The sequence below is a fragment of the Paramormyrops kingsleyae genome, chromosome 18 (assembly GCF_048594095.1).
Source record: "Paramormyrops kingsleyae isolate MSU_618 chromosome 18, PKINGS_0.4, whole genome shotgun sequence".
NCBI lineage: Eukaryota > Metazoa > Chordata > Actinopteri > Osteoglossiformes > Mormyridae > Paramormyrops > Paramormyrops kingsleyae.
Window position 1 is genome coordinate 10064231 of NC_132814.1, and position 23764 is coordinate 10087994.

General features: G+C 44.8%; 1 protein-coding gene across 6 annotated transcripts in view; it reads right to left on the bottom strand.

The window, feature by feature from the left end:
* The window catches only part of LOC111837952 (amyloid beta precursor like protein 2), a 42632-nt gene that overhangs the window by 15803 nt on the left and 3065 nt on the right, over positions 1–23764 (bottom strand). For 5 of the 6 annotated variants that reach the window (XM_023800442.2, XM_023800439.2, XM_023800440.2 and 2 more), the window contains exons 2-3: positions 5162–5335; positions 3889–4018 (exon numbers count right to left, since the gene is read on the bottom strand). In XM_023800442.2, coding sequence (XP_023656210.1) covers positions 3889–4018; positions 5162–5335 — 304 coding nt within the window. Of the gene's footprint in view, positions 1–3888; positions 4019–5095; positions 5113–5161; positions 5336–23764 lie in introns of those variants that run through there. The other variant, XM_072702431.1, reaches the window with a different exon arrangement.

Here is a 23764-nt window from a genome sequence, read left to right on the forward strand (position 1 = left end):
ATCGGATTACCCACTTACAAAAATACGTCATTTGCCCACATACAGAAATGTCTGTTCTTTTGCACGAGAAGCCCACTCAACGAAACGTAAACAGAGAGAAGAGGCCAGGCCGCGTCATGCGGCTGCAGTCAAAAGTGCAATAAAACGCAATAAAACAGAGAAAGCTCACCACCGTCGAAATTAAACACATCTTTCAAAAAATGATAGACGGGGGGGAGGGGGGGGGGGGGGCTGGATTGAAGTGCTGCTTTATTTAAGATGCCAGTTCCTGGGGCAGGAAGGGGAGAGTATGAAAGAAGAAGGGCAGAGAGAGATCAAAGAAATACTGTTGGAAAAATGAGGAAGCACTACCAAAGTGATAATCATTTTTTAACATGTATCAATTATGTCAAATGCATACAAACTTGCATCTCCTACAATATGCCTGTGTTGATCAAGGCATAAATGACAGTTGCGCAACCCTCACTAACTTCTACTGAACAAATATAACCTCGATAGGTCAATACATTGTCATTTTGCTCAGAAAGTAATGAATATAATATGAGTATAGTGAAAAATTTGTATAACTCACTAATATGTAGAACCACCTTTAGTAACAATAACTTGAAGCAAACATTTCACTTAGGAGTTTCAGTTTCTCACACCGTTTTAGAGAAATTCTGGGACACTGTTCTTTACAGCATTGCTTCACTTCATTGATGTTTGATGTTAACGCACAGGTTCTCAGTGGAGGTGCGGTCCCGATTTTGACTTGGCTATTCCGACACCTTGAATTTTTTCTTAAGTCATTCAGGTGTTGATTTGCTGTTGTGGGACCATTGTCCTGCTGCATGACCTAATTGTGACCCAGCTTAAACTGTGGGACAGATGGCCTCACATTTGTCCACAGAATATTTTGGTATGAAAAGTAAAGTTCACGGTCCTCTTGATGACAGTTTTCCCAAGTCATGTGGCTGCAAAACAAGCCAAAATCATCCCTCCACCAACAAAAGTGAAGTGTTTATGGTGGTACACTGCATTTGGTCATTGTGCATGGTGCCATCTTGGTCCACTGGTCCAGAGGATATTGTTCCATAACTTTTATGGATCAATTCATATGCAATTTTGCAAACCTACATTGAACCGGCATGGTTCTTTTGGAGAGATTGCATTCTTGCCTGGCTACCCTTTAATGCCAGCTGTACTTGTCCACTGTTTTTCCAATTATGCACTCATGAAGGTGAACATTTAACATGCTCACCGATGTAGCTCTTGGGTTTTCCTTGATTTAACACTACTTTTCTCAGTGTAGAATGGTTAATCTCTAATTGTTAGGAGTTGACCTTACAAGCCTTCCCAGACTGATGAGCAACAACAAATGGCTTCTCTGAGGTCATGGCTGATGCCCGTGGTATTTGGCAGACTGTAAACACAGCCCGAGTGCTCTTATAGAGGTAGTCACACTTCCTGATAAGTAATCTTGTGCATTTGATTAGGAACACCTGGCTGCTAAAGGCAACATACTGAAATCTGATATATTTTTGTCAAGGTTATATTTCTCTGCTTAGAAGAATTGCTGAGGACCACACAACAGTGATTTGGGCCCCGAGTACCTTTCCCCCCCAGACCTACATACATTATATACAATTTGGCCTAAGCAGCCCCATACGCAACATGGCTTGATATCTCGTCACGTTACTCCCATAACCATCACTAAGATTATCTGCGATTTGTGCCACAGTAACTCTTCCTTTGGTTTGTAGCAGACAGCATGTCCTTTGTTCACATCTTGCATCGCAGAGTCTTGGCTGCCCAACCCCCGGTTGGTGGATTATGGAGTCTCCCTCCTCGGGCCACTATCAGTGCACTCACACAAGTCTTTCTGGAACCGTTCTGGAGAAGCTCTGATCTGGCCATAACGATTTGGCCCTTCGAGTCATTCAGGTCTTTACCCTGCCCATTTTTCCTTCTGTATTCAACACATCAATTATGGATATCAAATGTCAAATAGGACATTCTGAAAAGTTTTTCTTAAAGTCAACCACGTAGTGATTTCGTGTTTCTAAGTCTAATACCAGTGGTTCCGTGTTCAATACCCAGTTCCTTCCCAGACTAACCTGCAGCCTTCTAACCTTGGCCTGTCAGCCCATTTCACAGTTCACTGAGGGTGCTAATGGCTTTTCTCATCTTATAAAGCGGCCTCCGCACTGCCAATTGGAGGGGAGCGCAGTCAGGAGGGAGCACAGGAGATTTACACTGTATATCTTATGAAATTACCCAGCAGGGCAAGAACAATGGATTTCTTTAAGCATGGGGAGGTAATAGAACGAATTTACATTGATGTGTCAAGAGACTGGTGAAAGGAATGAAACAGTTAACTGAAGTTATACAGAGTTTTGGGAGAGAAGCAAGTAAAGAACAGCTAGCAAAACTGCCTTGGGTTTTTCATAGGAAAACTATCACTTCAGTTGTTCTGCAGTTACCTAAGGCTGCAACAGCAGCAGCACCATTCAGAGCCCGCAGGAAGATCAGCACCCCCACATTGACAAACTCACGAGGCACTTGCAAAATGCTTAAGGAATTTTGCTTGCTACCACAAAGGCCTTTCTTGTGTACCCTTGAGAAAGTTAATCCTAATCCATCCATCTTCCGTTACTGCTTATCCAGTAAAGGATTGGGACGAACCTGGAACGCATCCCAGGAAACGCGACATGAGGCAAGAGACACCCAACCCCGGATGCCAATCCATCTCAGAGCACACACACACTCGCACACTGCAGGTCATTTAGAGATGCTGTTTTACTTAATTGCATGTTTTCGGCTGAGAGAAGGAAACTCATATGAGCACGGGGAGGATATCCTGATTTTGTTCAACGTGTCCCTGGCTCAACCAAGGAGGAGCTTGTGTTTCACTTCTGTAACCAATCACAGTCTTCACTGTATGACATCACTGCATTGGTCTGTTTTTTCCCCCTCATTTTCACACGAGTAATTGGAAGGGTGCTGGTTCGAGTCTTGTTATTATTGTTATTGTCACTGCATCATGAAATAAAGACTCACTCTTGCATTGCTCCCTACAGCCCTTGCAGGCAAGCATACTCCTGCTATGTCTATGTTTATTATAACAAGACCCTTAACGAAAGGATTACACAATAGAAGAGGTACTTTAGACATCTGTGCATCTTGCCGCTCAACAGAAAACACAGGTTTTAATCAATGTGGTGAGGTAATATGATGAAGACTGTGACTGGTTAAAGAAGTGAAACGCAAGCCCCTCCCTTGTCGACCCAGGGACACGTGGAACTCTGCATGGGGTGGGGGTGCTACCTCCACCCAGAGTAGGGAGTGGGACTGCAGGTGTGAGGCAGAGCAACCCACCAAGTCAGACGCCCTGCAATGTCATCAAGCTGAGAAATGTGCAATTCACCATAGAGACCACTAAAGAGCTATACACACACACTATATATATATATATAGATAAAAATAAATAGATAAAAATAAACAGATAAAAATATATAAAAACTGATGACTAGGTTTCCAGCAGCCAAAGAAAAGCAGTCACATCATCACTGTGGCAAATCTGTCAGCAAAGTACCGAATAGACTGAAGGATCCAGAGCCTCAAAGGGTCAGGCAGCAGCAACAGGCTCTGCAAGCTGGCTAGAGCATCAAGCCAGTAAGCTGCAGTCACAAGACTACAGATCTCGTAACTGCTTTATACCACTGCAGAATCATGAGCTACAATGACCAAAACAAGAACATACTGTTCATTGAATCTCTCATGTTTTGCTGTTCTGGAGCCTCTGAATGTGTTGGCAAAGTCGGGAACAGAATTAGGAAAAAGGAAATAGAGAGAATCAGACAAGAGTTAAAGAATATACATATTTTAGTGAATATGAGGCCCTCTTACCCAGGCACTTGAAAGGCACCACGATGTGTGTGTGGCCCTTGCACTGCTTTTTATCCTTCTTGCACCAGTTTTCAATCTTCACTGGTTCATTGGCCTCCACCACGTTTGTGATCTGAAGCTCGGGGTACATCTGATTTACAGGAAAGGAGAAAAAGAAACTGTGAGTCACGTCGGGGAATCCTCCTCCTGCAGCTCACATTTATCCAGGCTGTACCTTTTCAAAGCGGCATCAACACAATTACAAGACTCCTTTATACACAAGAATTCAATGCATTTTATTGACTGGCAAAAACAAAAAATGAAAAACACCATAAAAACAGACAAAGGGAATTAACCTAACTGTCGGACACATTTGTCTATTAATTCGGACATTGCTGACATCAGTGGCATTTAATCAAAAGAGAAGCCCAGAAAATATGAACAATCAGGAAAGAGAGAGAGGAATAATACAGTAATATTCTTTGTAGAACAGAGGCAGGGGTGCACTGTCAGGCTAATGCCACTCAATATTCAGATCGACCAACAAGCTGGGACAGATTATTGGCCACGGCACTCCGACGTGTGACAAACGACATTCCTGTCTATTGAACCGGAGCACAACTGTACAGCCAGACTCTGCTAGAACAGCCCTGGAAGAACAGAGTCCCTGAACTCGGGATAAACCCATGTCCTGGGATTTGTTGAACACAAGATGCGGCTTTATTTAAATAAAGGACACGGCGTATTGGATTTAGCAAGCTTTCACTCAAGAACATCGCAGCATTCCAGCATTGTAATAACTGCAAATAAACTGGGACTTGAAAATAGCAGCACATTTCTGAATGAATTTCTAAAAACACTTTAGAAAAGAGCAAAAGACAATTGAAACATGAACAAGGAAATGTGACATAGCTGCACATTCATATTTCATATGTAATATACAGAAAAGGGGACTTTTGCACCTAAACACTGACAGACGGTGCTGGGAGCATATTAGAGTTGAGGTGTCTGCCAACTGGTCTCTCACACACACAGACCTGTAATGGTATGTTTGTGGGGACCACTCATTGATTTATATGGGAAAAATGCTAACTATGACAACCTTAAGCCCTACCCAGCCCTGGTCCCCATAAGGTCAAAAAAAGGGTATTTGTCGCATTATGGGGACATTTGGTCCCCACAAGGTAAGGTATATCTGGACCATACACACACAGCAGAGATCCCTCACCTCCTGGCAGTACTGCAGTAAGGATTCTTGTTGCTGAGACACACACACACGGCAGAGATCGCTCACCTCCTGGCAGTACTGCAGTAAGGCCTCCTTGCTGCCCATGCACGTCTTGGTGCCGGACAGGTCGGGCTCCCAGCGGCCTGTCTGGATGTTCACGTGCATGTTGAGCTTCCCGCAGAACATGGCGACCTGCGGTTCGGCCACAGCGAAGCCGGTGCCTGCATTGGCAGCCAGCGCCTGTGAAGGACGGGGGGGAGGACACAAAAAACAATGGTTACATCTTTATTCCCCCTGGGGGGAGTGCAGGCCGTTTGTTTAAGAGCTCATACTAAGCCCTGGAACTGTACGTCCCCGGGGCAGTCAGTCCCCCCCGGAAGCAGGAGAAGAAAAACTGAACGCAGCCAATTTACTAGCTGAACTAGTACCTCTCACACCCATAGGATCAGTGTATCTGAGGTTTATTGGGCTTCCTGAGTTTACACTGTGTTGTTCCCCATGGACAGCAGGCCTACAGCCCTTCTGCAAACCTTTAACCAGTTAAATGCACAGAAATAAACCCTGGCAGGCCAGATCTGTGCAGTGTGCACTAGCAGAAACAGGAAATAGATTTATCTTCTTTAAAAACCTGACATTATAGGACATAATGTCAGGATATAATGATTAATCATTTTGGGCAATAAACTTTATGTTCAGTGCTGCATGCTTGAATGTACACGACTCCAGAAGTTGTCTCCTGATGAGTGCCAATCTGTGTGTTTGTTTGCCCCTGTCCTACCAGAATCAGTGTACCATCTGCATGGGGAATCAGAGGAGAAAGATTCAGGAAACTCAGGACATTCCATGGAATTTCCAGATGGGGGGGATCGACGTGACAACCCAGAGTGACTGGCGGGGCAGCGAGCAGTGGATGGCAGTGCGTGCAGGTACACAGAAACCGTCATGGCTGAGCCTTCCCCTATGCCTGCCAAGTCACCTCTGCCCGATTCTCCATTTTCTGTTCATTATCTCCTACCTTCCCCCACCTCATAAACTCCGGCTGCCACTGACGAAATTCAATTAAAAAACGTGCATGCCGGTGCCGCTGGCGGCGTAAACAGACGCGGGTGAGCGCAGCGGCACGCCTGCCGACAGACGCAGAGACAGACGGCAGACTCGCAAATACACTCGCATTGACGCATTGCCAAAAAGGGCAAAAAGCAATGCAACAAAACACGCAGTTTCAAACTAATTCTGCCCAGATTGATAGTGTACCGCAACACTGCCGGGCATTTTAAATCCGCATAACCGGCTAGCCACCGCTTTTCACTGCCCTCCCCATGCCTCCCTCCCGCTGGGACGTTAGAGAATATTCTGCATGGTTTCCTGTAAATGTCCAGCTTCCCCCCCTCCCTTTCCGGCACGGACTTCCATACAGAGACCATACGCCATTAATCGGAACTATCACAAGATGCCTCAATGGAAGAGATTTAAAAATATGAAACTGTGATCTCTTAAGGCAGGTCATTGATTTAGCTGAGAAGGGATTTTACTGGACTTCCTTACATCATTGTAATACATTTCATTTTTATTCTGTCATATAGAACAAATATTCTGGCTCACCTTAGTACAGCTTTATGACAATGTCATTGTAATGCATCAGTTACATCAAATGCATTACTTACATAAATATATATACACACACACACACACACACACACACACACACACAGACACAAACTATCTAGATGTCTGTTGGTCTTGCTTGGGGGTCAAACTGTGACATCACTCTGCCAATCAATGGATGTGAACCAGCAACCCCAGGACCACAGGCACACAGAACCACAGAGTGTCTCTACACACCATGACTCGTTACTTTTAGACAAAGCAGGGTGCTGGCCCTGCCGCTGCCTACGGGGCACGCTCGGACTGCGAGGGTTTCTGCTGGTGCTGAGAGGGCCTGTGTTTCCTGCAGGCTCCCGTCCAGAGCTCTGACCATTTGGCAGGGCTGCACAGTCCTCTAAAGAGAGATGAAAGCATGGAAGGCGGGGGAGATAAGGACAAGAGCGGCAGGATGGCGAGCCGCTGACTGTGCAGACAGGCCGGGGCAGTGAGGCACTGGCCCAATGATCTCAATTGCCACCCGCCTGCACCCTCTGCTTGCCTCTCGCTTTTCTGCGGTGCTCTTTCCAAGGTCCGTTCCTCCGAAAGGTCAGCAAACTGCTGAGCAGGAGACGGGGAAGTGGGGGGGGGGGGGGGGGGGCGGTTACCTGGCACCCAGTATAATGCAGGAGTATTGTGACAGAGCTTCTCCCTAGGGGTGTCCTAATTAGAGTGTCACAGAGCGGAGGAGGGTGCAGTGGGAACCAGAGGGAATGTTGGGAGAGCTTGAGATGTGCGCACGTGTGTGTGTGCTACACGTTCTGTTGTCTGTCAGCTCCCGCTGTGGTACAGGCTACACGTTCTGTTGTCTGTCAGCTCCCGCTGTGGTACAGGCTACACGTTCTGTTGTCTGTCAGCTCCCGCTGTCGTACAGGCTACACGTTCTGTTGTCTGTCAGCTCCCGCTGTCGTACAGGCTACACGTTCTGCTGTCTGTCAGCTGCCGCTGTCGTACAGGCTACACGTTCTGTTGTCTGTCAGCTCCCGCTGTCGTACAGGCTACACGTTCTGCTGTCTGTCAGCTGCCGCTGTCGTACAGGCTACACGTTCTGTTGTCTGTCAGCTCCCGCTGTGGTACAGGCTACACGTTCTGTTGTCTGTCAGCTCCCGCTGTCGTACAGGCTACACGTTCTGCTGTCTGTCAGCTGCCGCTGTCGTACAGGCTACACGTTCTGTTGTCTGTCAGCTCCCGCTGTGGTACAGGCTACACGTTCTGTTGTCTGTCAGCTCCCGCTGTCGTACAGGCTACACGTTCTGTTGTCTGTCAGCTCCCGCTGTGGTACAGGCTACATGTTCTGTTGTCTGTCAGCTCCCGCTGTGGTACAGGCTACACGTTCTGTTGTCTGTCAGCTCCCGCTGTCGTACAGGCTACACGTTCTGCTGTCTGTCAGCTCCCGCTGTGGTACAGGCTACACGTTCTGTTGTCTGTCAGCTCCCGCTGTGGTACAGGCTACACGTTCTGTTGTCTGTCAGCTCCCGCTGTCGTACAGGCTACACGTTCTGTTGTCTGTCAGCTCCCGCTGTCGTACAAGCTACACGTTCTGTTGTCTGTCAGTTCCTGCTGTCCTCACCTCACCTTTATACCACATTCTGACCCAGCTAGACACTGAATTATATGTGTATTCCATGTTTGAAATGATCCTTGGACTGAAGCTTAGAGTGGATGAATTTTGTTCACTCATCAGCTTGCAGCTCGCAGATCTACCAAAATATGCCTCATCTGTACCTTTCAGTGAAGGCTTCTCATCTGCTCAGCTACCGCAAAGAACCATGGTAACACCAAAACCACAAAAACATCATGAATAACAGATTAACTGTTTGCTGAAAGACATAATCAAATTAAAGCAAAACATAATCATGATTCAGAGCAGAAGCCGTTTTCAAAATGTCTACATGGGGCCTCTGGCTCAGCGCGATGCACCATCTCACCCCTCCAGTGCTGGGGGTAAGACATGCACTGTGTTCCGTGCGTGTTGAGATGGCATGTTTTACCCGTGTCATGCAGGTTTCCTCTGGGCGTCTCAGTCTTCCTCCCACAGTCCAGAGACACACAGTTAGGCGAAATGGCATCTCTCAATTACCCATAATGTGTGAGCCCTGCAAAGGACTAGCATCCTACACAGAATGTACCCCAGCTCTGCAGCGTATGCTGCCTGGGACTGGCTCCAGTGCTCCCAACAAGATCCCGACTGGGAGAAGTGGTCAGAAGATGGATCTAAGCTTGAACAATGGAAGACATTTATAAAGAACCAGCAGCTGAGCAAGAGAAGCTTCGAAGAGAACTTATGGGGGGGGAGACATACAAAACATCAAGGAAATCCAAAATTATTCATGGTACAAAAGCAGAAAATATAGACTATATGGTGCCAGAGAAGTGGCTGTCATGCCACTGCAAGACAGAGCATGATCTTACATCAAAAATACTAAATGTAACAAGAACCCAGTAGGTCTATTAATACAGGAATAGCATCTACAGAAAACCACTAGTGTAGGGTGTCTGACAAAAATACAAGGATGTCATTCCTATTCAGAGAATCCTCGGACGTGCTCTTACAGTGACAGACGACTTGTGCAAAGGCAAGAGAGAAAACGCAATCGTGAAAATGTCATTATTATATAACCATCGCAATGATGTCTCCAAATCGCTGGAGAAAGGGAGGGGGCAGAGTTTACCCTGGCCACAGAGGAAGCGAGGAATGTCTGTGAAGTGGCACCGGACGAGGACTCGGCGCTCACGACCTTTGGCTTGGGTAGACTCACTCCCTAAACACGATCATCAAAGGACAAATTTTGAAAAGCGCTTTGTATGCTGTTACTTGCTAGCAAGCTGTACCACTAACGCAGCAAACAGTAAGCCCGAGAGAGAAAAATAAGACATTTCTGTAGCTATTTTTTCCATAGCATTGATCATTTTATACTCCGTTGCCCATATCCTGCCTCGCCTGGAATTTAAACGGAAACGAATTTCGAGATTGGTTTTGAGGTTGAATCCAAAATTGAAAACCATCCCAATGAGAAAACACTTAAGGAACCTCATTAAAAATTCAAGAATGTCACACGTAAAAATACGAGAGGGGCGCTGCGATTTAAAGCCCGTTCACGGCGGCACTGGGGTTTTTACACAATTACAGCAAAAATGATCCTGTCAAGGGTGTTAACAAGTAGACCGCTTTGAGGCGATTTTTACATTACCAGGAATAATAAGAGGGCCGCAAAAAATTAAGTCAGCAAATATAGTGGAAATAATCTCCTAGCCGTCGCTTTAGCGCCCTACTTATCGCACCATCTTCACACCAGAGGACACAGCCTTCTCTCGCCTACTAAAGCCGCTAGGAAAGCATGACGACAGAAATAACACACCGTGCTTTTTGTTTCTCACACGGGGCTCTTCTTCATCACAAGCGGGGGAGCCTACGGTTGTCCACACGGCCTTCCAGCATACAAAACACACGCTTGCCAGTCGGCTATTATCTGCCCGGCCTGTGATTTGCCATTAAAGGCTTCGCCTGATGGTAGCTGGCGTCCACACGGGACCTCCTGCGGGGATGCCATCTCAGGTTCACGTATACATGCTGCATCCTACTCCTTAACAGCTCGCTGATCGACTAAGATGACAATAACGCTAGAGTAACAACAGCTCTTCTCTTACTGTGATGACTTGGCAGTGTTAGAGACTAGTTATACAAGGAAAACAAATAATTACTCTCGCATTATGCCATAGGAGTAGCTGAAGGAGTTTAAATGCAATACATTAAATCAGTGTTTCCCAACCCGGTCCTTGGGGACTCACCGACGTCCTCCCCAGCTCCCTGGCAGACAGACCACATTTTTGCTCCCTACAGGGTGCTGGGAGTGAGCAAAAACATGGACCGTCTGTGGGTCCCCGAGGACTGGGATGGGAAGCATTGCATTAAATAAAAATTTCTGCATATAATAGTCATTTCAAAAGACAATTAGTAGCTCCTGGTAACAGGCAGCTCCTCCCTGGACTGCCAGAGGCAAGTGAGGCACAGCGATTCACGCAGAGAATGAAGTCCACTGGCTGCGATTTGAAACAGACATTATGCACAAATTCCCAGAGATGTGAGTGAACCCGGCCAGAGCTGGCATCTCGAGGGCTTAGGGACAGCCGGTGGCGTGACCTGCTGCGTGGAGGTCTGCTTAAGGCCTCAGACTAAGCTCCTTTAATCCACCGTCTCTGCCCCGCCCACGGCAACTTTCACAAGTTTTCCCGGAGCCGAAATGGATGTTTAGACAGGAAAACAGACTAAACCAAAATGTGAAAGTCAGACAGCCAAATGTGGATGAATACAGACAACCCAAACAACTTCAAACGGAAAGGAAATGGCAGCATGTTACAACATGCAACCTTTTAAAAACACTCACACGAAAGGCAATTAACCAAATTTTAATTTCAATTATGATTATCAAACGGACACAAAATGATTATTTTGCCGCATTTCGTTTCGCAGTGATGCTCCTGTTTTATCAGTCCTATACACCCCTTCTTTGCCACTTTTTTTTTTTATTTGTTCCTCAGCTGAATTATATTTAGAGTTCAAAGAAATCCACAGTTTTTTTTTTTAAAGGTTCAAGAAATGCTTGACATTTCCAAAGCAAATGAGTAATCGTGAGTAGGATTTTTGCCATAAATTTAGCAGCCCTAACTCATAGTGAAAAACAGGTAAACAGAGCGGGCTGGAATGTTTGCTGATGGACTCCAGGACAAGAGACTCTTTACTGTCATGCAAATTGTGATCCGCTCACAAAGCCGGCCTTTGTTTCACGTTAAGATCGTTAGGACAGAGCGGAACCAGACTTAGCGCTGGGGCTTGAAGTGGCTTGACAAGGGTCCACTGTCACCCTCCAGCACGAGCAGGTACAGTAGGTAAAAATCGCCTCTCACTCCGGTTAAGTTTCAAATGCTTTCAGTCCCGCCCCTAGCGACACTATTAATTGGTTCCTCTCCAAGGGGAAGTGGAAGAATATGGGAAAAAATACCAGACTGATACCACAGAACTTCAAGTCTGTCAAAGACGCCCGTGATGATGGAAGCTGGTGTGCTTATTCCTACCATGGACCTAGTGAATGCGATGTGAAAATGGGGCGGGGCAGGCAGGGAAAGGAGCTAGGGAGGAACGTCAGTCTTCCCCTCCCTCATCAGACAAGCCTGCCAATGCCAAGCACAAGACTCTGAAACACCAGGTGCAGTCCATGCTCATCCTCAGGCCCATGCAACAACTTGTAGCAGTGCTGAAAAGCAAAACATGCAGTGCAGAAATGACTGTGCCTCACAAGTGTCTGGCGCCCCCGAAGGTTCTGTTGTGCGACTGCTGTCATTCTACAAAAGCCCGAGGATGGACCACGTTCTGCCCCACGTTCTGCCCCATTGCGCATTGCTCAAAGCCTCATGACACTTATTCAGTTTGAAGGGGCAGGGGGGGGGAAGCCAACACGAAGATTGATGAACAATAAAACGAAGGCTCAGAGAGGATACCCCAATGCTTAATTCCTTGAGTATTTAACATGAGGCTAATATGATTTTATAAATCATAGATTTGCTCAGTATATTATGTAATCAGGGGTGTGGCCAAGAATTTATGATAAGCACTGATTGGCTGCTATTTTAACAACCTAGTAGCTATTATTACCTAGTTATGTTAATTATATTGGCTGTCTTAACCTGCTGCATGTACTGTTAAGCAAAAAGCACACACTGTTGAAGACCTAGTGCCAAAACGTCTGCGATACATTCATGCTGGACTATAAATAAAGAATGAAAAAGCCAGTCAAGCTTGGACCTGATTGTTGTTAATATGATATGGGGTAGAAATATAATTAATACTATTTTCAGCAATGTTTAGAAGCATGCCTATAGGTTATGAACAGGGAGATAATTAACCATTCGATAATCGGATCTAAGCCAGGGCAATTAAATGAGTGCTCATGTTCGCGAGATCGGTTTGTAATTCACGGTTCAAAGTGCCGACTGAATTTCACCACGTAGGACAATAAGGATTACGTGTCGTGCCAGAACTGACAGACGGTGTTTTATTTTTGTGGATATTCGGAACAGGCCTTCCAGCAAGCCCTGGTCTCACCCGCCATCTCGCAGCCTGCAACATCAGAGGAAGCGGCGAGCTACAGAAAGACTCAGAGCAGCGTGACGTCGCACGGTGTGTGACAAACATACGGACGGGCCATGCCAGAGGGTTAGGTCACGCCTTTTTGTCCTGGGGAAGTCGGTCGCGCAGCAATCCGTCGCCAAGGCTGCACTGCCCTGAAGAGCACACGGTCAAGCTTTCGCTAACAAAGAAAAGGGCCATTTATAAACCCCTTGGTTTCCCGGTCACTCCTTATCTTTTGCGAAGGTTTGAGTAGCCCCTAAAATTACCCAATGTGCCAGTGTTGCCTTCATTTGTAACCCTCTCACACACTCAGTATCAGTCCCTTTTCTTTAAATGTTTGGTAATCTGGCACTTTTTTGAGCACTCAAGTCCTGGCAGGTGTCTTTTTGCATCCAGTGGTGACATAAACTGGCTTCGCACCAGTCTGGATTATGCAAACTTGAATGACGACTCGTTCGAATACCCCTGTCGTCATGGCGACCTATCCCAAAAGAATCTTTGCTATTCCCACTGAAAAAGAAGAAAAGCGACATCGTGAATGAGGCAAAGAAAGCAAGAGTGAGGTCGCGCAGCTTTGGAGGAATGACGGCACCTTAGAGACCCTCGACTGAACACTGAACCACACAGCTTTGCATTCTGAGAATAGGCTGAACTATACATTTGCTGTCTAAATCTAGAGCAGGGTCTTCTACTGTACATGGAAAAATGACGAAAGCCAAGTAAATTATTTAGCTAAACGGCTATCTCAGGAAAGATTTCATTATTTAACTTTTACAATATTCACAAAACATTGCTTTTTGGACTTACATTTCAATTTTTAAAACAGGCATATTCCTCTAATGCTAAAGTCAGGTGAACAACACTGAACTGGACCATTCATGAAATGTGACTAAAGAAACCGCAGAAATGGACCCAGATATTAAAGTGACTATCTGTGTTTAGCCATATGTGCAACCGATGAAAACCCAAGCAAGAAAGACCAGAAGGCAAACTCCATTAAGTCTTTGGAGTCTTTCATGGGAGGCAGCGTTTGGCTCAGAGGGTTAATCCTCTGTGCCTATGATCGGAAGGTTGCCGGTTCGAGCCCCGGCTGAATAGTCACACGTCTGTTGGCACTGGACAAGGCCCTTAACCCCCGGCTCCCTGGGTGCTGCATGCTGTGACCCCCCAAGCATGCACTCAACTCTACATGTGTATCGGGCAACCCAATTAGTACCCACATGGGCTAATAAAGTATCTCTATTCTACTATTAAGGTCTGCAAGGTACCAGTTCTTCCAAACCAATAGTACTTGGAGTTTTACCATATGAAACTTTAAGACATTTACACACACAAACAGATGAGGATGTCACAAAAATACAGCGCCTCATGTCTTTCCCCTCCTGTAAGCCTGGCACCAGCCTGGTTTGGCATTATTCTTCATTTCTTGATCCCGTCACCGAAATGGAGCCGCAGGAAGGCCGGCTGCCTTCCAGATGGCAGAAACTCCATCTCACGCCAGGACCATCGCAGGATCTGTCCACCTCAGCTATTTCATATAATTTCCGAAGTTGAAGCCACCGTTTAGCAAGGGACGATGCTTGGTAGACAAGTACTGACCTGCCCAAGGTCCTGTCAATGAGTTCTATATACAGCTTCGCCTTTCTATGCCAGTTACCCTCAGTTAGAATAAATTTCCTTACAGACTTAACATGACTGTTCATGACAGATTCCATGTCATTACTCAAGCTCAAACCTACCTGGCCATAATTATTAAATTTGTATGGCAGAAAAATATAATGTATGCTTCATATTTTATTTTTTTTTAAAAATCGAAATATTGTGACTTCATAAACAGTTATAAGCTTGCCAAGGGGCTTATGTTCCCAGCAATACATGGACAATGGCTACTGAATGGATCTCAATTCCCTTAAGATGCTCCTGAGAGACACAAGGCTGAACACAGGAAGTGGATCTCAAGTGATTCTTTGTCCATCGGGCCGACACAAACCATAACGGCGCGGCTCACCATTTCCCTGCCTGTTTCTCAGAGACCTGACAAACCACGGCGTTCTAGGTAGGGAGATGAAGGAGTGGAAGCTGCAGCAAAATTTGGTGCAATGAGGCAAACAATTTGGGCCCCAGAGCACTTTGATGCGGATCAGCCTCAGAAGGCAGCGAGCTGGTGCTGTGGCGGGGGTTCGGTGACCTTGTTAGCACGATGACTGCCAGGGACTGATGTGAGGGAAGCGAGCGACAGAGGGAGGGAGGGGTAGACATGAGAACCGTGAGAAATGGAGGGCAGACCTGAAAATGAGGAATGGAGGAGGGAGTGGCCAAATTAGGCTGCTGTTATCTTCCTGGAGACAGGACTGATAGCTCCGATTCTTCCAGGCTAGCCACTCACTGTCTGTAATCGTCCCACACAGATTTGCATTAGTATACCATACCTTAGTTAAATAACGTTATGGTGTGCCCTGTTATGCAACTGTTGTTGTTAAAAGATACACCCCCAATCTCCCACCTGGATTCAAAAACCTCTCTAATCCATAACGATCATGCCACCTGCTCGTGTTGAAAAAGGCAACACAGAAGATCTGAAGCTCTTACATCCATCGTCACTCCCTTTTTCAAGCCAAATTCCTAGGCATCTCTATCTGAGCTCATGTTGTTTTCCTGACAACACCAGTCCAGATGTTTACTGAGAAAACAGATTAAAGATCAAAACTGCAGTATTGCCAAAAACACATCCCACAACCTCCATCACTCGCCACGCTAAAACACTTTGTCTGTCCCTTTTATTCCCTCGCAAAATTCCGGCCTCCGCTTTTTCTTCCACCTCCTCATCTTTTTTCATTCTTTGTCCTGCAATAAGCAGGAATACAGACATATTACATCAAATGCACAGACACTATTAAAACTCTTTACTGCCATAGAATCCAAACCCCACCTACAGCTCTTGGCACGTTTACGTGGACAGAGCCTCGTGTCTCGGTGACCGGTATGTTGTCTATCAGTTATCTAAGAGGTCAGATCTCTTCTGTGCCTGTCCTCCTTAATAGCAGGAGGGCATATCTGAGGGGAACGCGCACACGCACACGCACACGCACACGCACAGACACAGACACGCACACAGACACAGACACACTGCCCATTCCTGTCATGAGCACCACTCCCACCTTGTAATCACATCCCCGTTGCTTATCTACTGGCTCCAAAGGCTCCACCTAAAACATTCAGCAGCAGTGATACAGCACAAACAAGGCAACAACCCATCTGCAACAAGTACTGTAGATTCAAACCCTATAATACTAGAATTACACACATTCCCTTCCAAATTTACCTTGTTAAAATACTTTGTGCTTGTAGTAATTGCAGAATAGTTGGAAACTCCAGTTCAGCTCCAGCATTTCCTGGTCAATGGTTCATTATATACAGAAGCTCTAGCAGACCAAACGGACGTGTTTGTCAGAAAGTGGAAAAATAAATCATCTTTTTTTAGCCGCGCAAACATCTGTCAAGCAATAAGGCCTGCTGCATACCGGATAAGTCAAGTGAAATTTCAACATCTGCATGTGGTTCTGAAGCAGCAGTGAGAGGTTTTCATTAGGCTGTGCGGACAGGAAGCAGAGTGTTAACAGACCGCTCCCCCAGCGGTGGCAGTGTACCACAGAGGATGGAAGTAACAGGAGAGTGTTATCTGCAAGTCAGTGGGGAGTGAGAGGAATGTGGGTGTGACCGGCGAGGCAGTGGGGGGGGGGGGGGGGGGACTTGTAAGTGAAGCTATTGGACTCTGAGGCTTCTCCTGGAGTCCCTGGGGGGTTGAGCAGTCAGACTGACCCAGTACACAGACTCAGAGCCAGATCCCTAAACTGACTCACGCAAGCGTGGAGGTGTAGCCATGGAGTCACGAGGCATTAAAACAAATACATAAATTCAACAAGCCTCACACACAGGCAGCCCCACCCATTATACTGGAATTGTTATGCAACGTTTAAGATCCGCCAGGCTTGTGCTAGCAGCCTACAGCCACTCCCCTCGCTTTGTGCCTTGGGACCTAGTTAAACGAACCATTTGGCACAAACCTCCGACTGTCTAAACAGACCTCAGACAACAGGAAGAAAACAAGGAGCCTTAGTGCTGGTCAGAGTACTGGAGAGGAACTGAAGAGCCATTATAGGTCGAAAAAAATATGACTAATAGCATACAAATAACCAAATAAAAGAAATTATTCTTCTGTGGTGCAAAATCTATGCGTTTCAAGAGTAAAGTTGCGGAAAAGCCTGCCTGACTGAAACAGAAGTTCGCAGAGAGGTGATTACAATAGACCAGGGTATAAGAGGCCATTTGCAAGAACTCCCTTTCCAGAATGGATGGGAGCAGGGTAGGACACAGACAATAAAAGACCTTCAGAGTAAGCAAACTCAAACTCGCCATTTGGGCTGTGTAAAAGAGCGTCTGGTGCGGCTCACTGGGAACGAGAGCAGAACAGACCAATACATACTACACAGCTGGAGCAAATCCACAGCAGTGGACGCGGCCATGTGACTGGGTGAACGAGCAAACGCTGCCACCCGACCCTCCTCTCGGATACCAGTCGTCGACTGCCGTGCCCGACCCAGAACAGCATGCTTTACAATGACAGGTTGACACAGGGCTTCAGAAACAAGCTGATCATTACATTCACATTCATTCATCAGACGCTTTTATCCAAAGCCGTGTACAATTGAGAAAGCCGGAACAGCCGGTCCCTGGAGCAATCAAGGGCTCAAAAGGTGGCGGGATTTAAACCGGTGACCTTCTGCTGTAAGGCACAGAGCCCCACACCAAGCAGCCATACCTGTGACCAAGGTCTGTTACAACACAATTTATGATAAAAATCTTGTACAGACATGCTGGCAACTTCTCAGACTATCATTAACATATAATGCTCCTCACTTGCTTACAAATGTTAACACACATTACAAAACTACTCACCTGCTGCACAGAGGCCCCGATGACGCAAGACTCCACCCAGACTAATCAGACTTCCAGTAATAATGTTTACTCAGTTACAAAATGCCTCATAGCAATGGCATGTAATGGCTTACATGAAGCGTCAAGTTTGCATTACAGACTTTACATTTTTGGGGGGAAAAAAAATAAATAAACAACAGGGCAATGAATAATATCAAATAACCCGGCTACTGCTGCACCTCAAATGAATAAAAATTAAAAACAGACAAACTAAGTGAGGTGAAAAAGAAGCAAGTTTAACTACAGATATATAAAGTATTTAGCTTCTGGGCATTTCAATGTCATTCAAAACAAGCTTATGGTGCTAAGCACCTTCACTGAATGGAAAAAACAAATTTCAAAGGCATTTATTCTACTGGATATAGAGAGGAAAGAGCAGAAGCAGAGTCGGGGCAGATGAAAGGGCTGGAAGCCGCAGGGGCGGCGGCGTATCCTCCTGGGCAGCCGAAAACAGGCAATCTTTGATGCCACATTCTGAACCAGAGACACATGCATGTAACTGACAGGTGCTCATGGATGAGAGAAATGCGATTTGTAGAGAGATTTTCTAAAAGATGCAGAAAAGGGGGGCTGGCAAGGACTTGGCAGGGAGTGAGCAGGTCAGTCCAGAACAACCCCGAGACAGACAGGTTTGAGACCAACTATCCATCAAGCTCAAACATCCTTCAGCCCTTTCAAGCCTAAAAACATTTTAAAATCATAGTCCTTTTTATTTCAGGCCAGGCTGACTTTTACCGCATACTTTCCAACTCAATGTCTAGCTACTGTGAATATTTTTCGACCTTGTCCTACTACTGACCTCTCCCATCATGGGTAGAGTGTGACAGCGAACATACTGCTTGCCCTCTCTTAGTGACACAGCAAGTGAAAACGTACATCTGGGAAGAGTCACTCACCTCCTCGAAAGAAACATTTAAAGAGCAGCTGTTTCAATTGCATTATAGTCGTAAGACTGCGTAAGCGGACCCGTTTGAACAGCAGTACATTTCGCTTACGCTGTTCATTTGTCCGACACTTCTTCACTCATAAACAGCAGACCAGAGGTGATATTAATTAAGCAATACACTGTAACAGTGGTCACCAAGCAGTCGATCGCAATCGGCAGGTTGATCCTTAAGACATGACCAGTCAAACGGATAAGGATGGCGAGGGCTACCACCCACCCCAACCCCCTCCATTGGACAATATCGACAAACTTGGCTGCTCTCGATTTTCTTCGTAAAAGTAGCTCTCATTGCAAAAAGGGTTAGATAGAAGTGTTTTATAATGTAGTGACTTATAATAAACAATGAGTTGCTGCTGTTTGTCACCTGTCATCCAAATAATAAATATTTCACAAAAAACAAAAAACATAAAATGTTCCACTAAAAAACAGGATGGATGTTCCGTCAGCTTCTTTTCACCTATGTTATCTAAAGATCCATTTTCCATTTCCCATGACTGACTTGATTAATGGACAGTCATTAGATTCTACTTATATTACCATGTGAGATATAAGAACAAAACAAGGCATCCTGGCCTATAAGAGAAACAAAACTGTAAGACACTGTCACTCATCACTTCCTGTCCCTTAGTTCTGGTGCAAAGACATTACTTTTGTTTCAAAGCTGTAAAAAAAAAAAACACTGCCTTGATTTGTTTGCCAGTGCCTGCTGTGTTTAGGTGTGGAGGAGCAGACCTCCCTCACCTGTTCTTACTGTTCCCCCCCCCCCCCCCCTCCCCCCGCAATCGTAAAGTAGACTGACATCACCTTGGGCGCACCTGTCCAAATACATCTGTGCGAGAACAGCGACGACAGGTCTGCACACACCACCACCAGAAACAAAGACAGATGGGTTAGGGGTATCAGATTGGCGAAGCAGGAACCAGCAAACGCAAATGACAATTTTCATAGACCAGATTTGGAAATGGAAAACAAGGAAGCAGAAGCAGAAGCAGAAGCAGAAGCATTTCCTTTAAGGACAGAGAGGCCTCACATATGACGCAGATGCCCCCCAAGGGTCATCTGATCTCTCCACGACTGTTTAAAACAAGCAGCGTGCTAATAAATGACTAAATCTCACTTCACATTCCTTGTTCCTTGCAGTAGCATTAGAGTCATTTCGACCACAGAGAAAATGTGTCCTGGATCCATTAAAAGGAGGGAAAAAAAAAACATTTGCACATGCAGCTTTAAATTAAACAAAAACTAGGATACAAAATATTATTCATGAATATGTGGCAGCTCTGTGAGAGTGTTAGCAAGTTGCACAAAAATTCATTTACCTTTCTCCTATAAGGGGGAAGTTCATTTTGTTTTTATCAAATGTAACAAAGAAAATCAAAGAAAAAAACTAGACATTAATTAGGAATTATGTCCAGAATTGCAAGTCATTATTTATTAAGATAGGCAGTCCAGTCAGCTCTTGCAATGAACATTGAATACCAAGTCGGTCACGATACGAAGACACCAGCGCAACATAAAAACTCAAATTACATGCTGTCACTGGCCACACTGAGTGAGCTCATACATTATTAATGCTTTTATGGAAAAGTTGAAATGATATAACTGCCATTACAAGAATGAACGTTATTTAACACTAACATACAGTGTTTCACATACCTTTTCAAAGTCATTACTTAGCTGACTGGTAAAAGACCCCTGGTGAATTTGATGAACCTTTCACTATTTCCATCCAGAAAAGATTAACTATACCTACAGACTGGAAGAGCTATCAGTTGGTATTACAACAAAAATAACAGATTATGCTACTCTAGCCTGATTAGCTTTAGCCTCTGTTACAGATAGCGGGTACAATTAAGCCCTAAACAGACCAACTCCCTGAAAAAAATATCCTAAAAAGACCTACATCGCTTATCTAATTTACTTAAAGCAAATGGCACAATATTCATACACTTTCATGTTCTTCTGCATAAATACTGAAATTCAAACTACAGGCAGCTAAAAACCAAAGTTTAAGCACATAGATAATAGAACAGCAGCAATAAAATAACCACACAGGCTAACTGCCATGTAGATAGTGTGTTTTTGGCGCGAAGGTGCAGCCCTATGAAGTCTAACAGAAGCATAGTCTCAGCTCAGCAACAACACAATACAGTGGTACCTCGGTTCTCAAACTCACTAGAACTCGAATTTCTTGAAAGTCGAACAAACCATTTTGACCTATAACTTGATCTGAATATCAGAAGTCGAACCGTAAACGCTGACCTAATATAAATTGTACGCGCCAGGAAATGAGTCATACTACAGTGCAATTCTTACTTGAATACCTTCTTCACAGACTGGACGATTAACCAAATAAAGCAGCGCAACATTACCGTAACTAACAATAAATAAACCACTAACTTACGTGTACTATTAAAGCATTTATGTAATTTATTTAGACTTAACTTTACCAGATAAATTAACTGAAAACCAGTTCTCACTGCTTTACGTGATATTCGGGAGAAATAGCAGATTACGCATCGGAACTGCCTGGGATACAAACGTCATGCGTGTAACTAAACTTTTCAGCCAATAAGGGCAAAGGTGTGTCGTCAGTTTGTGCTGCCGGGTGAGAGGTCGCAATGCATCTAACCATAATGCATTGCGTCAGGATCAGAATGCGTTGCTTTAAGCCAGCGCTGTAAGAAAGTCGAACGCACCCAATGACCGGACTGGGGAAACAAACTGAAACGCGGATTTAATACAGAAGACTAATGACAACAACCAGAAACAGCTGATCACATGGGGATCCCACACAAGGTTAACGAGGGGGCGTGGGACACGGAAGGAGCGGACAATCGGGGCAGGACAGGGGTAATGTTGGGATAAGATCTTTATAGTTTTGGAAGCCATTAAGAAAAAAAATGCTCTTCTTGTTTTATCCTGCTCATTTTGTGTTTAAATGCTTAAAAAAAAAAAAAAACATATTTAGATGTAATTTTGGGTGGCCGGGAACCAATTAATTGGTTTTCCATTATTTCTTAGGGGAAAAATTTAATCAGAACTCTAACTTTTTAGGATTCGATCCGGAGTCCGGAACGGATTAAGTTCGAGAACCGAGGTACCACTGTATATTAATCAATGCTAGTGCTTCAATTCAAGTGTGAAAAAATATATTCCAGGGCCGTTAAAGGTAATAAGCAGCATATTCAATATGAGCCAATAAAACTCAAAGCCATGTGTTTTGGCTCATGACAATAAAGGGCCCAAGCTGAGCCCACAACACTCCACTCCCCAAGCAGGGAAATTAAAGTGTATTGAAAGCAAGCGTTAGCAGAGCCAGATTCATTAAATGAACCTCCAAAGATGGACCAATGGCAAGAGATCCCCAGCAGAAGCCTACATCGCTACCATAAATTACCTAGTATGAGGCCATTGCTATTATTTATGTCCCTATTTTACGATGCATTTATCCTCAATTTTCAAACGATATAACGCAGCGTACAGGTCGACAGTTCAATTTAGTATCTTCATTGATGTAGCTAACGTTTGATAGGATTTGCACTACAAATGTTCAGAGGGAAAGTTTCCTGTAGGGGTAGGCATATGCATACCGATACAAACATATTCAGAATAGTCCCGCCATGAACAGACTTGCACAATTGCAATCTATCATGCTTTAGGAGTTTGTTAGTCATGGGAAATGTTCTCTAAGCCTGTTGACAATCTTCTTGGGGGGGGGGGGATTTTTATCACATGTGTGGTGTGGTTTGAGCTAGCTTGAAAGAGAGTCTATGACACTGTATGCTGTATACACCGAAAGCGGCACAGCTAGAGATCATTACGTTACTCAAGGGAAGCTGTCAGATAAAATTCCGATAATTAAAATCACCAGGACACCAGCATTGTGGCTACAGGAAGGGGCAGAGTGAAGAAGAATTATTTGGGAGCTTGACAAGAAATAGGATTCTACAACTCAGTCAAGTTTTTATGAAGGCCCACACTGGAAAGCCTGGGCATCAAAATTTACTGCGGGTGATATTGTTAGCTATAAACAAAAAAAATAAGAATCCCCCTGCTTCCTGGCAGCAAGCCCCTTGTATCACCATGTGTTGGGAGGGGGGCGTTAAGGACATTTTCAGTCCACCCATCTAAACTGACCACAGATCACTCAGGAGATTTGTGGCGGATTTACCGCAAAACAAATGAAAGTTAAAGCGCTTAGTATTAAAATGCTCCTCGAAGCCGATAATGTGAAAGCATTTCAAACAGTGCGTACGGTACATTTCTACTATCACAGGCAATGTCACATCTCAGCGTAAAAAAATGCTATGACCATTAGATAAGTCTGACTGCAATCATTCGTTATTTGCATCATTAAGCATTTCATCAAGCACAGCTATACAGTAGTTAGCATTTTGTGTCCTCATTCCTAACGAGGCCGGCACAGCAGCCTCTGCTCACTCACACCTTTGACTGCACGACTACAATGCCAACGTTCGTCTTTATCGGTACGAATCAATCCATATTATAGCTACGTGGTGGTGCGAAAATCCCCCACCTCTTCCATTACCATTTTTTCTGTTTTTATTTAAAGATCGTATCCCTATTGTGGTGGCTCAGTGGGGAGCATCATAGCTTCACACCTCCAAGGTCACGTTTCATTGCTGCCCCAGGCTCCGCGCACGAGTCTGAGGTGTGACTGCGCTACTGTGGGTTCAAAACACCAAAAACTCATACCACCAAATTTTCTACTAGCTACAAATTCAATCCCTTATTGCAAAGCCAAAAATATTCTTTCAAATCGTTATTGGAATCACTACAACGAATTTTATCAGAGGCTTACAATTATTCAATATATTTATATTCAAATTGCAGGCAGAACCATTAGTTATACATGTATTGCACTAGTTTTTAATCTGCAAATGAAAGATAGAAGGTTATTTTACATTCAACACTCATCAAAATCAGTTCACATGAA